At 44.2% G+C, this 14,843-nt stretch overlaps 1 protein-coding gene across 1 annotated transcript in view; it reads left to right on the forward strand.

Moving 5' to 3' along the window:
* The window catches only part of LAMP5 (lysosomal associated membrane protein family member 5), a 242,396-nt gene that overhangs the window by 151,221 nt on the left and 76,332 nt on the right, over nucleotides 1–14,843 (forward strand). Inside the window, exon 5 of the mRNA XM_069608300.1 lies at nucleotides 9,947–10,135. Coding sequence (XP_069464401.1) covers nucleotides 9,947–10,135 — 189 coding nt within the window. The remainder of the gene's footprint in view (nucleotides 1–9,946; nucleotides 10,136–14,843) is intronic.

Genomic DNA, 14,843 nt, shown 5'->3' on the forward strand with positions numbered 1-14,843 from the left:
GGTTAATAGTCAATAGTACGTTTTTGTTGTATTTGCCGGTTCAACAGCATTGAACCAAGCTTCAAGCTGTTGTTCTAGCAGGCTGAATGAAGTTCAAGGACTGTGCATCGCAATTTATCCAAGCATTGAGTGGGCATTGAGCCAGATCAAATACGGGAGCTCAGACGTTCAAACGTAGCTTTCGAGTGATGTAGGATGGAGTGTTCACCAGGATTTGTTTGAACTCTAACCGGTTTGAGTTAGGATCCATTGGTTAAGGTCGATGAGTGACGCTCAAGCAGTTCTAGTCAAGGTCCAGTAAGGGTTTGTAGCTTTGACACTGATTTTAGAGTAAGTGGTTCATTAATGTGGTGGTTCGAGTTCCAGTGGGTTCATTCAGTAACGGCTGGGGGAAGTCGACAAGTGATGTTGCAGTGGTTCAAGTCGAGTTCCGGCAAGGGGCTGCTGATTCGAGCCAGGCAGGTGATGGACTCAGCAAGGTATGAGGCGGCGTAGAGGTGGTTTGACCAGTATAAGCACGTTGGATCAAATAGTTCAAGTGCGGCTTCTGCAGGGTTCCAGTCGGCAAGCAGGTGTTGAGTTGGATCGAGCAGAAGTACGTTGCAGTACGAAAACATTGCTCGAACAGTTGTGAATCATGCGGGCCATCCGTGTCGGTCATCCAGGTGATGGTACGGATGCTAGTGACTGGATGTGCAGATTGGTTTGAGTGGTTCGATGCAGCGTTCAAAGATCATTGTTCGAAGGCCTTCCCCAGGGGCTAGTCAACTGTCGATGAAGATTTGCAATGAATATGCTGGCAGCCCAAAGGTGGTTCAAAAGCAATGGCTGCAATGAGAATCTTCTGGTTTGCGCCGAGGCAATTGAACACTTAGCTGGTGCGGTGCAGTGGCTAACTGATTTGAACACGAAATACAGCAGTTCAAGGTGATTGAGGGTCCTGTATGTTTGAAGGCATTGAATGGGCATGAATCACGCTTTGAAGTAATTTGACTGTAGAAACACAGGCAGAATTACCACTATATTACAACCTTTCGGGGGCATAGACATACCACTGATGGTAACAGTAAATCCATCTACCCGAATTTCTGCCAAAAGCTGACCTCCAACTATATTTCTTCTTATATATGGCAGAATTACTGTTACCTCAAGTCACTCGATGCTAATTACCGCCTGTGGAAACAGCGCCAACGCCAGAACAGGAAGCACGTCGGTGGACATCTGGAAAAACTCCATCCGATCTGAATCCACCACTTCCTGTAGTCATCCACAGCAAAAGGACACATGGACCATGTCCCAGGACAGAACAAAAGCCAAGGTGCCTGAAGACAGGCTGAAAAAGCCCAAATTCAGTGAGAGAGAGCTGCAGGTCCTCACTGATGAGGTGGTTGGCCATTCCGAGGAATTACACGGCACCTGCCACCACAAAACATCAAGGAGGTGCAAGTCATCCATCAGGGCATTCATCAGCCAGAAGGTGACAGCAGGACACATGGTGCCACAGGATGAGGAAGACTGTCACAAGCGATCGGATGACCTCAGGGTCAGGGTGCACAGCCTCCTCTCACAACACAAACAGGACCCACTAACCCCAGGAGGCTGCACCACGGAGCCCATTGCCCTGACTCTGTGGGAGTAGAAGGCCAGCTCCATCCTCCACATGGAGGGGAACGAGAGAGTCAGTGGAGCGGAGGCTGGAGTCAGCAGTCAAGAACAAGCAGGTGAGTTTGAATCCCCCCGACAATGTAAAGGGCAAATGACCAGCCAAAGTATGTGTCCCTTAGCTCAGATGGGCCCAATGCACAGGATAAGATGCCAGCACATGGCCATAAGTTAACGCCACCAAATGCGTATCCAGGCAGAGCCAGTTGCAGGCATGGGTGCTCCAGCCAGTTGCCCTAGGCGCTGCATCAGCCCCACAAGCACACCAGAGGGAAGGGTGTGCACAGAATATCATTTTTTCCCATGCACTGGCAGGGCCAATGTTGTGACTGCAGGCAGGGGTGGGCTGTACACTGTCCACGTAACCATGCACAGCAGTACGAATTTGCATGTGCAGCACCCATGTGCGCTGAAAAAAGGCCAAGTGCCAAAGTGGACCCCTTGCCCAACTCTATCAATAGGCCGCCTTGGCATCAGAAGGGTCAAAGCGCACCTGCTTATGGGGTTTACCGTCAGCAGCGACTATACCCAACTTGCTGTGGTCATATGCAATGGCCCATAAACAACCACTCCCCTGTGTCTACATGTGTGGAATGTCACTCCACCAATTAGCCGGTGTGACTATCAATCCAACGTACAGATATGCATGATGACTGACAGCATGTCAACCGTCCCCATACAGGGTCGCAGCCAACTCAGGAAGGAGAGGAAGAGGAGGAGGTGGAAGTCCCATTGTCGTCCCATGGCTGGGCCTTTATGGCGAAAGCAACCACTACCACCCTTGTTGGGTGTGAGAGGTACAGGGAGCATTTCAGAAAGTGACGCTGCCATCCACACTGGGGGTTAGAAGTGCGAGGCACACAGAGAAAGCTGGCGAGGCAAAGAAGGGCGCCAGGATACAGAGGGAGATGCTGTGGATGAGTAGGAAGAACCGTGGAGACACCAGAAGCAGTGGAGGATCTCCTAGAGGTACAGTTTCTTGATGATGCTGCAGACTTTATCCCAGGCCAAGCAGGAAAGCTGCCGTGTGACTGTAGAGCTATGCCGGGTGCTGGGGGTGAATCTGCACACTCCAACCTGGAAGGCAGAAGAAGAAGCCATAACACTGAAGTGCGAGCAATATCGGAAATGCTTGGAAAAGGCCGATGAGTGTGCAGGGCGTTCCGACCACCGCAACAAGTGATTGTATGGTACAAGTGTGCTAATTCAGAAAATATACAAAAGCAACGTTTGTTTGAATGCAGTTAAGGCAAAGTACCAATTCAACAACCAATAAGAAGAAGGTTTGATGCAGAAAATATACAAAAGCACAGTTTGTTTGAACGCAGTCAAGGCAAAGTACAGAAACAAAGTTTGTTTGAATATAGCCACGGTAAAGTGCAAAGGCAAGGTGCCAAAAGAAGAATATTTGAATGCAGACAAGACAAAGTATAAAGGAAAACTCCAAAAAGATAAAGAAGCATGAGATGCCAATATGGAAGAGAAGTTTTGAGCAAGTACATTTGAGAAAATATTACAAAAAATAGATATACCATGCAGCGTATGGTATATGCTTTTCTGGTACACCTACGAATTGTGAAACACGTAAAGAAGACCTGGAAGGCAAGTATACCAGGCAGTTCAAGTTGTAAAAAGATTCCTGGAAGGTGAGTACACCAGGTAATCTACTGAGATACAAGAACGTTTACAGAAAGACTGTTGCAGAACACTGTTCCATACTGTTTAAGAATCCAGGGGAAGGGACTACCCTCTGGATCCAAGGGTCTTTTACCTTGGAGAACATTTTGTTGTTGGAATCATTCTTACACTGTTGGTGTTGAACTCTTTCTAGCATCAATGTAAATACATTTCCTAGCACCTTTTGTTTGTTTAGTAAGTGTGAAGGTCAGAATAGGTTGTCTTGGACACAATTACAGCTTTTCAGTTACTGACATCCTGACACACACAGATCCTTAGTTTTAGTTTGTAGTTAGGGAAGTTCCTATTTAGAATAGGTCTAGAGAGGTGTTTTTCAAAACCCATGTTGGCTTAATAAAAATGTCTTTAATAATTCAACAACCTTGAGTCAGTCTCTCATTTCAAACCCCTAACACGTGGTGTGTTTGGGATGGTGGCTGGGTGTGTTGGGGATGTTGTAGGGTGGGTGTTTTGGTAATGGTGTTGGGGGGTTGGGGAGGTGGGATGTGTCTGTACATTTACACATTATACACAAGTTCATTTGAACCAATGCCGGGACATTCATTTATGTGTTCACATGATTATTTACATTGGTGCATAAAATGCGCTAAGAAAACATTTCAGAAAAAATGGTCCATTAGTTCCTTACAGACCATTTATCCGTCACAAATCTCTCCCTGCACACCGCCTGCCAGTGTTTCACCCACAGACAGTGTATCAGCCAGGGGTCAACTGGCCTTTAGGGAACTCTGGAGATTTCCCGGTAGGCCTCTGCACCCTGGGCTGCTTTTGTGTGGTAACCTATTTTATTTCCATAGGCAACGGGTTGGGCTTGCTGAAAATATGTAATGTGGGGCCACTTTGAAAATTATTTCCAAGGCCTCTTTTGCTTCCCAGTCCACCTCTGGTGTCTGCCTAATCATTTTTTTTTTTATTTATTTATTTACAAGTATATACAAAAAAAAAACAACATCAAAGTACAGAGGAACAACAAGGAATAGAAAAAAAACCGGATCAAATAAAATCATTGAACATGTTCCAAATCTTTTCATATGAGGACAACTTACATTTCAATTTGTAGATCATTTTTTCTGTTCTAGACAGGCCATGCATTTCTTGTACCCATTCCTCAAATGACGGACTAAGTCTGGGCGGTTTCCTGTCCCATAAAAATTCTTGAACAAGGCGGTCTAGATCTTTCCAATAACTACACTTTATTCTTAGAGGAAGCATGCCGGTTATAAAGTTAATCCTGGGAGCCAAATTCATTTTCAGGGCATTGACTTTACCCCATAGTGAAAGATTAAGTAAAGACCACCTTTCCAAAACCAATTTGCAATCTCGTACCACCACACTCATGTTTTCATCAACCATACGGGAGACTGGAACTGTCAACCATACCCCTAAGTAGCGTAAGCGCGTATCACACCAAGTAAACCCCAGCCCCTCAACCAGGGATTTATCACATCTGTTGGACAGAGGCAACACTTCTGACTTCAGGTGGTTAACCTTGTATCCAGAACAATCATGAAAATTTGACAAAATCCTCATCAGACATGGCAGGGACATGTCCAAATTCTGCAACACCAACAAGAGGTCATCAGCATAAAGCCATGCCTTTTGCACCACACCCCAACATTCAATACCCTGTAAATTCGGTTCATTCTTTATGTAAATAGCGAGGGGTTCAATCGCTAAAATGAATAACAGAGGAGAAAAAGGGCATCCCTGTCTCGTGCCCCGCTTCAAACAAAACGGTTCCGACACTATTCCATTAGTCTTAACGTCAGCCGTCGGACTGGCATATAAAAGAGCTACCCAGGAAATAAAATCCTCCCCCAGATTCATCTCCCTCAATACCGAGTATAAATAATTCCAATTAACTCTGTCAAAAGCTTTTTCAGCATCTAAGGACAGGATGGCTGCGTCACCGACCAATCTGTCCGCCATTTCCATGGTTAACAACAATTTCCTGATATTACTGGACGTACGCCGACTCTTCATGAAACCAGATTGTTCCTCCCCAATCAAAACCGGCATGAACTGTCCTAAGCGTAAAGCGAGAACCTTGGCCAAGATCTTGTTATCTGTATTGATAAGGCTGATTGGACGATAACTAGCTGGCTGATTACAATCCTTATCCTTTTTTAAAAAGACCGAAATCGACGCATGGTTAGTACTCTTAGGTAACGACCCAACTATTCTGCTCGACACAAACATATCTCTCAGGAGTTCCAAAGCCGAGTTCGGGAGGACCCTGTAAAATATATAGCTTCCATGATTGACAAGGAGGGTAGAATCACTTTTGATCCAATTAAAATTAACTCAATCTTCCACGATTTTTATGAGAATCTGTATGGCGATGAAGCTGGTATTACAGGTAGGGGTGAGAGCTTTTTTGGTAATTTGAATTTGCCTAGGATCCAGGATGCTGAGCGTGATCTTCTTGGTGAAATGATAACAATTGATGAGATTAAAGGTGCAATTTCCGGGCTGAATGTGGGTAAATCTCCGGGGCCGGATGGCCTTCCATGTGAATTTTACAGGTGTCTGCCTAATCAGGAGGTGGTATGTCCACCTCCAAGGGTAGAAGGACATTCCTCCTGAGCCACACATTGTGCAGCATTACATAGGCTAGCACCATTTCCCCACATTCTCAATCCCATACAATAGTGCACCTCCAGTCCAGTCCAGGCAGGTGAAACAGGCCTTCAAGAGGCCAAAGGTCCGCTCTATACAGAGACTGGTCCAGATGTGAGCCTCATTGTAGGCCATCTCCCATGGGAATCGGAGGATACTGCACAGGTGCAATGAGCCATGGTAATTGGGGGTATCCAGAGTCACCTGCAAGGACAAATCTCAAAGGTGTCAGTCACAGGGAATTGCGTATGTGTTTCCATTTACTACAGCATGTAGATGAACATTCTGTGCATACATTCCAGGTTGCATCACACTACATGTCTAACAATCACAGTACTTGTATGTGGAATACATCACTATTTGCATTGTCGTATCATCCCATACACCCAGGTCACTGCCAGCAATAGGCGCATTCTGGGTCTGTGATTGTAATGGCATCATGCCATGGTGCCTGTTTTGGGCCTGTGTATTGCTCTCATGCATGTGCCCTGATTGGTGGTCAGTTGTACCTCAGCATGATTATGTCTACTGCATCTGTGACATGATGGTGTCACATTCCTGTGTACATGGCATGACTACTTCCAGCACTAACTTTCTTTCATTGGTGCTGTGTTGCAATTTGTGGATCAATGAACAGGGATATGATATGTTGCATTGTTTTTCCTGGAGTCATGTGTATGTAGGTAGGCTGTTTGGCCAAAGTGCATTACATAATCGTTGTTATCCTCATCATGTCCGAGTCCTGTGAGTGTAGGCTGTCTGTGCAGTGAGAGGTCAGGTCATGCATGTACACGGCATGCATATTTATGTAGTTGGTATGTACTCCCCTTCACATTGGTATTCTGTGATGCAGTAAAATGGCAATTGTTTGTCAGAACTTGTACTTACCCATAATCCATGTCTGTTGCCCTCTGTGCTTCTCTATGTATCCCGGCAGTCTACTATTGCTCATGACCATGGCCTCGTGGGTGGATCCCGGGAAGCGGGCCTGAGCAGTGTGTAATATGGAGGTTGGGATCGCAAGTGAAATGAATGTTGATTTGGTGAAAGTGTTTCCTGTTTCGGTACACCTCCTCCTGTTCCCCCGGGGCCCACCAACGCCATGTGGGTACAGTCTAGCGCACCAATGACATTTGGCATGTGCGCCACAGCATAAAACCATGCCTTCATGGGATGCACCTGTGCCGGGTTGGTGGGAAGAGAGATGTTCTGGGACACATGGCGCAGGAGGGTATGTAGCACCTGTACAGGCATGGTGGAGAATGTGGGCTGTGCAATGTCGTGCAGCATGGCCACATAGCGCTGGAAAGTGGCAGTACCCAGGAATTGCAGGACAAACACTAGCTTGAGCAGCAGAGGCACATTTGTTCTGATGTTAATCATGCTCTCTAGGTCTGCCTGGATTAGGGTGAGCAGCTAATATGGTGTCCCGGTTCAGCTGGTAGAGGGTTATCAGTGCTATGATATGATATGATTGGTTATTTATAACGCGCTTAATACACAGAGATTTCCAAGCACGGACCCGGGGATCGAACATGAGTTGATCCGTGTCGTCTTGCTTCCCCCCTGAGCTATCTGCCCAAGCTGGGTGTCTCAGTAGGTACAGGGTGTATCCATGACCCTGAGTATGAGGGCTTTGCCTGGCATGGCATCTCCCCCTCCTCCTCTCTGCTTCCTGTGCCCTGAGCTATTCTCCCTGCCGCTGTACATGGATGTGCAGCATAAGCTGCTACATGTCCCATTCCCTAGTAGTGAGTGGCGGCATGGTGTTTGGAAGTGTGGTTGGGGAAGTGTGTGTCTTATGTAGCCTTCTCCGTTGGATTGGGTGCACCTGTGGCTTCATTTCTGTCAACTGTCTGCATTTACCTCCACCTTTCATGTGGAGGTAACTGCGCTGTGGTTTGGGTAGAAATACCACCCGATTTCGACTGATGTCAGTGGAAATATTTTACATTGAGACTCATATGTGCTTAGCCCGGGTAAGCCCTGCAGTTACAAAGTCAAACTCATACTAAGGGGAAGTGTTTTGTGTTAAATGCAGGAGCAAATAATAAAAAAATCATTCTCCCAGCATTGCAGGGATTACAAATTTACTAATTCCCAGTAATGAAGGATGTTTAAATGTAGTAAATAGCTTTGCATGGTTAGATTTGCAAACTCTAAATTCGCACACTAGAAAAGCAGATGGACCCGGACTAACACTCAGGGAAGTCATTTCACCAAAATGCCAGGGGTAGCAGAAGTGACATCACATGACCCTTGACCTCTCATGACATCACAGGAAGTGATGTCATTTGATCCCACCCCAAAGTGATATCACGGGAAGCGATGGAACACGACCTTTCGCACCTTGACAAAACAGGAAGCGACATCACATAGCATTGTTGCTAAGCACACTACGAAAAATATTCATACAATATTACTGTAATGTGATATACATTTCATACAAGAATGGATCGCCATATGTATCGTTAAGATCAGTTTGTATCGGCCCATATTACCAAATTACTGTGAATGCAAGCAGACGACCATGGCCAAATAATAATTATGTGCTGTGCTATTATATAGCACTTACGCTTAAGCGCTTTATATAGAACAAATATACATACAATATCACCCAACCTGTGTTGTTAGTCATTTATCGACCTCAGAAGGATGAAAGGCTGAGTTGAGGCGTTTAAGAACAGACTAAATCAGTGACACACCCCCTGAAGTGTGCCTGAAATAATCCTTTAATGAGCCTAGCAATTATTGTATAGAATTCTAGAAAGACACATTATCTGGTATTCCCATTCTTTCTTATTTGGGGTCACTTCTGAAAGTGTTAGACTTGTGGAACTTCAATTATTTTTAAAATGTTTTTTTTTAAGAGGCCTGAACAAGAAAGCCAGCCACTCCAGAAGCAAAGAGCCACACGGCGCTGGCCACAGCCCAGGACCGTGCATTAAAAAAATAAAAACAATAAAGTGCGTGCACAAAAATAAGGTATGCAAAAGAGCTGGAAAATGCATATTTGTGTTGCTGTTTAGCCGCCCTGAAATGCGCAGGTCACCTCTGAGAATAATATGACATGCATTTCTACAATGAGCACAAATAAAAAAGGAGCATCCTCTATGCTTTTTTCATTCACGTCCATTTTCAAGAATCCGCCTGAATGGTTTGGGGACAGGGGCATGCATGCAGGGATTAAATTAAGCATGGCACTAGCGCGTTGCATCACAAGAGATGTGAGGGCGCATGGCACTACGATGGAAGGGGATTGCACTATTAGGGCACCAGGAGCTGCAGAGAGCAAAACACTAGGGATTTAGGCTGGCATGCCACCAATCATTTTGAGGATGGGGTTTCATGACACCAGACACGTAGGGAGACCATGTGTTATGTAGGGCTAACCTACACCTAAATGCACACAAATTGAATATTGTAAAAGATTTCTAAGTGATGAATTGCCAAAATAAAAGTGAACAGGAATATTAGCAATTTTTCAGAAGCAATCATTTCTTGGAAACAGACCGTTTAGAAATAAAACAAGCGTGAGATTTCAAAGACGTTATGCCTGAAACAATGCAATTCCATATAGATGTGGGCACATTAAGACTCTTATTGGCAAGACATAGGCAAAAATAATAGTAGTATTCCACAAACTCTTTGTAAATGACTGATGTAAAAGTTCTCCTTTGATCCCTGGTAAAAACGCAGAATATAGAAATTAAGTTCAAAGTGTCCCATTTTTTTTACTCAAAAGAGTTGTCTTTACTAAAAATATGTTGCGAATGTTTATAAAGTTGCAAAATAAAGTGGCAAAACTACCTTTCAAAAAAAGAAACAGTATGTATACATATATAAAACTTGTGTCATTTTGTCATCATGCAGGATTTCAATGTTGCTTGATATGCATGTAATTATAACAATCAATTAATATCTCAATAAATAAGTATTATTCTATTGACAACCATTTTGTCTTTAGCGGGCAGGTACACAGCCACCACCCACCATTTATCTGCCTTGGTGACACCTGTCGGGCGCTCCTATGAATGCCAAGCACAGCAAACCCTATCCCTGATCTCTACTGACCACCAAAAGGCTGTGACGCTTTTATTATCAGAGGTTCGGATCCAGCCCTTTGATATTAAAGGTGATGTTTTCTTCAGTGAAGGTAAGAAAATGAAGTCCCGTTTGTTTGTTTCATTCATCATTGCCCATGAGACTTGACAAATAATCACAAAAGTCAATGGCTCTCTAAACTAGAGAAGACACTCCGTATGATTATTTTATTTGACTTGATTTAAAATGTATAAGAAGCAGAATAACCTTGGCCCAAAGGCAGCAGGCGCTGTACATATGGGATAAAGTACCCCTACCTACATATTAAGGATTTTGCAAGTCACTGATGACCAAGTAGAGGAACTAGAACGAGTTCCTTTATAAGGACACAGAACTTTGTGTTGACTTCCAAAATCCTTTTGAACTATGGTAGAGGGTATTTCATCCATTATAGTACATGGCCATACACTGTCATCCCCTTTAAAACCTGGTCTCTTGCATAATCTAACAGATTTTCTGTTTTCCGTAGCATATGTGATCAATGCAGCCTCTGTTCGGATTTAAAAGAGCCAATATACATCTCTTAATGTGTGGCAGAAAAATTGTTTAAGCAGTGTGATAAAAATTGATCAAAAACGTTTTCATTTTGTGCTTTAAAATATGTAATAACATGCAGATTCTTGCTCACATTTGTTAAACTCCAGCAGTGCACACATTAAACATTCTACCATAAACAGTTACTTGTCAAATAATGGCTGTAAAGTGTCCCAAAAAACTATTTTACAAACAAGGAATTTGAAAAGCTTGTCACGGCTACAATATTGAGAGCTGGAATTCGTCTCTGTAATGATCAAGCAGCAGGCAATGTGATGTCACAACTGAAGTCCAATATTGCAGTTGCTCTCGGGCCAGGGGTTTGGTAGAACTGGTAATGGCCCACCAGCCTGAGCTTAGGCAGGCCCAAGAAAGAGGACCTCTGCAAGGGATCAGGGCTGTTACCATCCCTGGTGCGCCCCCCGACAAGGGGGTGATAGCTATTTACACCCCGTGAATAGATTTTTTTTAATCTGAGATGGTCTGTGAATGTATTGCGTGAGCCCAATCTCCCGTAAAAAAACTCAAAAACAAGATGCCCGCAGCCATACTAAAGAGAAAAGTGAATTTTCTATTTCTATCACAGCAGCCCAGCGGGAAGGAGTGGCGGTGGTGGGAGGGACAACATGTAAGTGGGGTTAGGAAGGAGGTTTGGGGATGATTTGGGGGTGGGGCAGTGGGGGGGGACTTGTGGGAGATAACGTGAAGGTGGTGATGAGGTGGAGGGCCTGAGGGGCTGCCGAGGTATCGAGGAACCTAAAAATAAAATGGCAGCACTCAGGGTAGCGTCTGTGGTGACTGGAAAACATGGGCCGGACACTGGGTGTTCTTACCTTTGTTTCCAGCCACTGGATGGTCTGAACGCCTTTCCCTGTGTGCGCAAATAACTGATTACAAAGAAGTTGTGATGTTATTTTCTTATTACAGATCAATTGCGTTTTCACAACTAGCCTGCAATAAGAACCTTATTTCCAGGCTTTTATAGGGATATTACAGGCTGCCATGTATTATAACAAAATAAAGCAAAATGAACACAAATTAAACCAAGAACAATTCTATAAACAAATATATTTCTCGAAGAAAGAAAACTAGAATTAAATATAGGACAGCTTAAAAAAATACGTTGTGAAGGCCTTTCCAAAATTAAATAGAGTGAGAAGTAAATGGGTAGATAAGAGGTGAAGCATTCCTATCCCAGAGAGCAGCAGAGGACAGTGCGTGTGCAAAATAACGGGAGTGTGTAGAAAAGAGAAAATGCAGACTCAGTGTATCAACACAACTAGTCAGTCTCGAAACATCGGAAACATGCATTTTGTCTGCCAAACTGGATCGCTGGCCCAAATACACAGGTGTCTTTCTTTGGGGTGTGTGTCTTACCCAGGCAGGTGACAAATTGACCAGTAACTATAACTCAACATGCAACTAGATAATAATCCTTCTTTAAAGGTGCAGAATATATATTGGCTTCCTCACAAAGGCCGCCTGAGCCTCTGCTGTAGAGAGCTAGGCAGCACAGCCTCAGCAGTGCAGCCTGGCTCCACACCAGAGAAAGGCCACAATAGATGGGTGGGGGCACAGTGCTCTCCACAAGGATGGTACTGCCCATACACTTAACAATTCCAGTCACTTCCCAATGCCGAAGATGTGCCTCTGTTTGAGCATGCAAATACACACTAATTGACTGCACACCTGAGCACCCAGTTGGGTCTATGTTTACAAAATGAAAACAAATCGGACTTCGTTTCTGTAGTATCTGAAGTGCACACATATAAGCAGGAAACAGGATGGACTCTGGAAGCCGGTAAGTACAAACATGTATGAGCTTTACTATGTTATAGGGATTTAGTAAGAAGGGAGGTAGGAGCTATGGTAGATACACCCTTCTATGTTTCATCTCCAATCCTGTGTGTCCCAACCGTCACTCCTGGAACTTTGAGGTAACATAGGGTTCCAGCCCCACTAACATTCTATGGCTTGCATTGTGTACACCAATGCAAGCCCAATACCACAGTTTCCCACTATATACATCTGTTATTTTCATTCTCTTTGTCAAATATAGCTATTTGACAAATCTAACTGGAATCCTGGACTTCATGTCCCCTGCATGCAATTGCTCTCTGTTTGTGATGTTTATCTTGGAATATGGATTTAATTTCCCAGCATACAATGATCTTTCAGTCTGTGTATCAACAGTGACTTTGATCTTGGATGTCAGCTCCTAGCATGCAATGCAGCTCTTTTCTTTTTCTACATAAGATGTATCTGAGCATGTTGGCGTCAATCCCCAGCAGGCAGCGGTTGCTCTTTCATTAGTTGTATTTACTTCACCTGACAATGTGAACTTTAATTCTCAACATGTGGTGATTCTCTCTTCAGTCCGTTTGTAATATATATTGGGAACCTTGAACTTCAGTTCCCAGCATGCAAGGGTTCCCCATTTGGTTTCTTTGTCAAATATATTGAATGTGTTTGGGCACTAATGAGCAACCTACAATAATTCTCCCTGCATTCTCTTTGTCAAAGTACCTGGGAGTTTAGATTTCAAATCCTAGCCTGCAATGCTTCTCTGTTCTGTTTCTTTACCACGTATGTCTGGGAATTCGTACTTTTCCGTGCATGCAGCATTTTTCCATTGAGTTTCCTTGTAAAATCAACATAGCAATATGGACTTCAATTCGCAGCATGAAATTTGTTTAAGTCTGGCCTTTTTATCAAGTATATCTGGGAATTTGCCCTTCGACATCCAGTATGAAACAGTTCTCCTTTCAGTGTTTTCCAAACATACCCGGGAATGTGGAATTTAATTCCTAGCCCGCACCGGCTCTCCTTTCAGTCTCTTTATCAAGTATATCTCAGAATTTGGACATCAGTTCCCAGCATGTACCACTTTCTTTGTTCACCACGCTCTTGTAGAGAAGTAGACGTGTACATTATTGATAGAACCCACCCCCTCCCCTCCGTCATACTGGAATAGTAGCAGGAGAGCACTGTGTGTGACACCAGGCATCGTCCGAACACTGCATCGAGTATATGAGGGACGTCATGCATTCAGGCAACTATACGGAATGTATCCAAGAACTGAAGTGGTAGCAGGAGATTTGCAGACACCACTGAACATTGAAGAGCTGTAAAGTGAATCTGACAAGTGCAAAGTGATGTCATAGGGAGAAGACACGATGGCGCACTGAAATTGTATAAGAATACTTAAAGAATGAAGCTGTAATTGAAGAAGCAAAGTAAATATGTTTACGAGTGAGAAGAAACCATAAGAAGATAACCAGATGAATAGAAAATGCATTTACGTAGGATCGCAAGGTAGATGAGTCACATAGAAGCTTGCTGCAGTAGAAAATATAACAAGGGTCAAGCGGCCATGTTGAAAAGATGGACACCGGCTCTGAATAAAAGCATACATGAAGTTTGAAGGAGAGAGACCAGGGCTGCACAGCTGAAAAACACTGGAAATACAAATTCATGCATGAACACAGAATAGCTGCTGGTCAAAGATCAAGGATGCCACAGCAAGAAGTAACTGGAGGGTACAAAGGGAGTCAACAGGGATAAGAAATGTACGCAGGACATTTCTCTTAGATTAAGTAAATAAGCGAACATTTGTGAATGGCAAGTATTGAACAATTGAAGGCAAGCCCATAAACGCTCACACCAGAGAGAATACAACCCGCTAGGGAAGAAATGCCCAAGTCGATCTTGTAAGGATAACAAGTTTTAATCTCCCATGATATGATATTATATTATAAGATATGATATGGCATTTGTAACGTGCCTATACACAAGTGTTTCAAGGCGCGACGAGGCAGGGAAGGGGGAACAAGGGGAGACAGACAACGATCCTACTAGGCCAGGTGTCATTCAGATCGCGCAAGTGCATGGGTAAGGGGGGACGGGAAAAGTGCAAGGGGGAAAGGTAGAGGGGAAAGTGCAGTGCAGGGTTAGTAATGAACAGGATAAATAATAAGGGCCAGCTGGTGGCAAGTGCAAGATAAGTGCAGACAAGTGCTGGGAAGGGGGGCTGTAGGGATACAGAGACAGTCCCGCAGTGCAGGGGTTGCCAGGAAGGCAGTGCAGGGGAGAGTGGCTGGGCCAAGGACCGAGATTGGTGAGTGGCCCAGTTGCTAATTCAGTACAGTTTCAGTGATTTAGCAGGGGAGAGGGAGAGAGAAAGCATAAGCAAAGATGAAGGTTTTGAGGTGCTTCCGGAACCGGAG

The sequence above is a fragment of the Ambystoma mexicanum genome, chromosome 4q, assembly GCF_040938575.1.
Source record: "Ambystoma mexicanum isolate Mex_15411 chromosome 4q, UKY_AmexF1_1, whole genome shotgun sequence".
NCBI lineage: Eukaryota > Metazoa > Chordata > Amphibia > Caudata > Ambystomatidae > Ambystoma > Ambystoma mexicanum.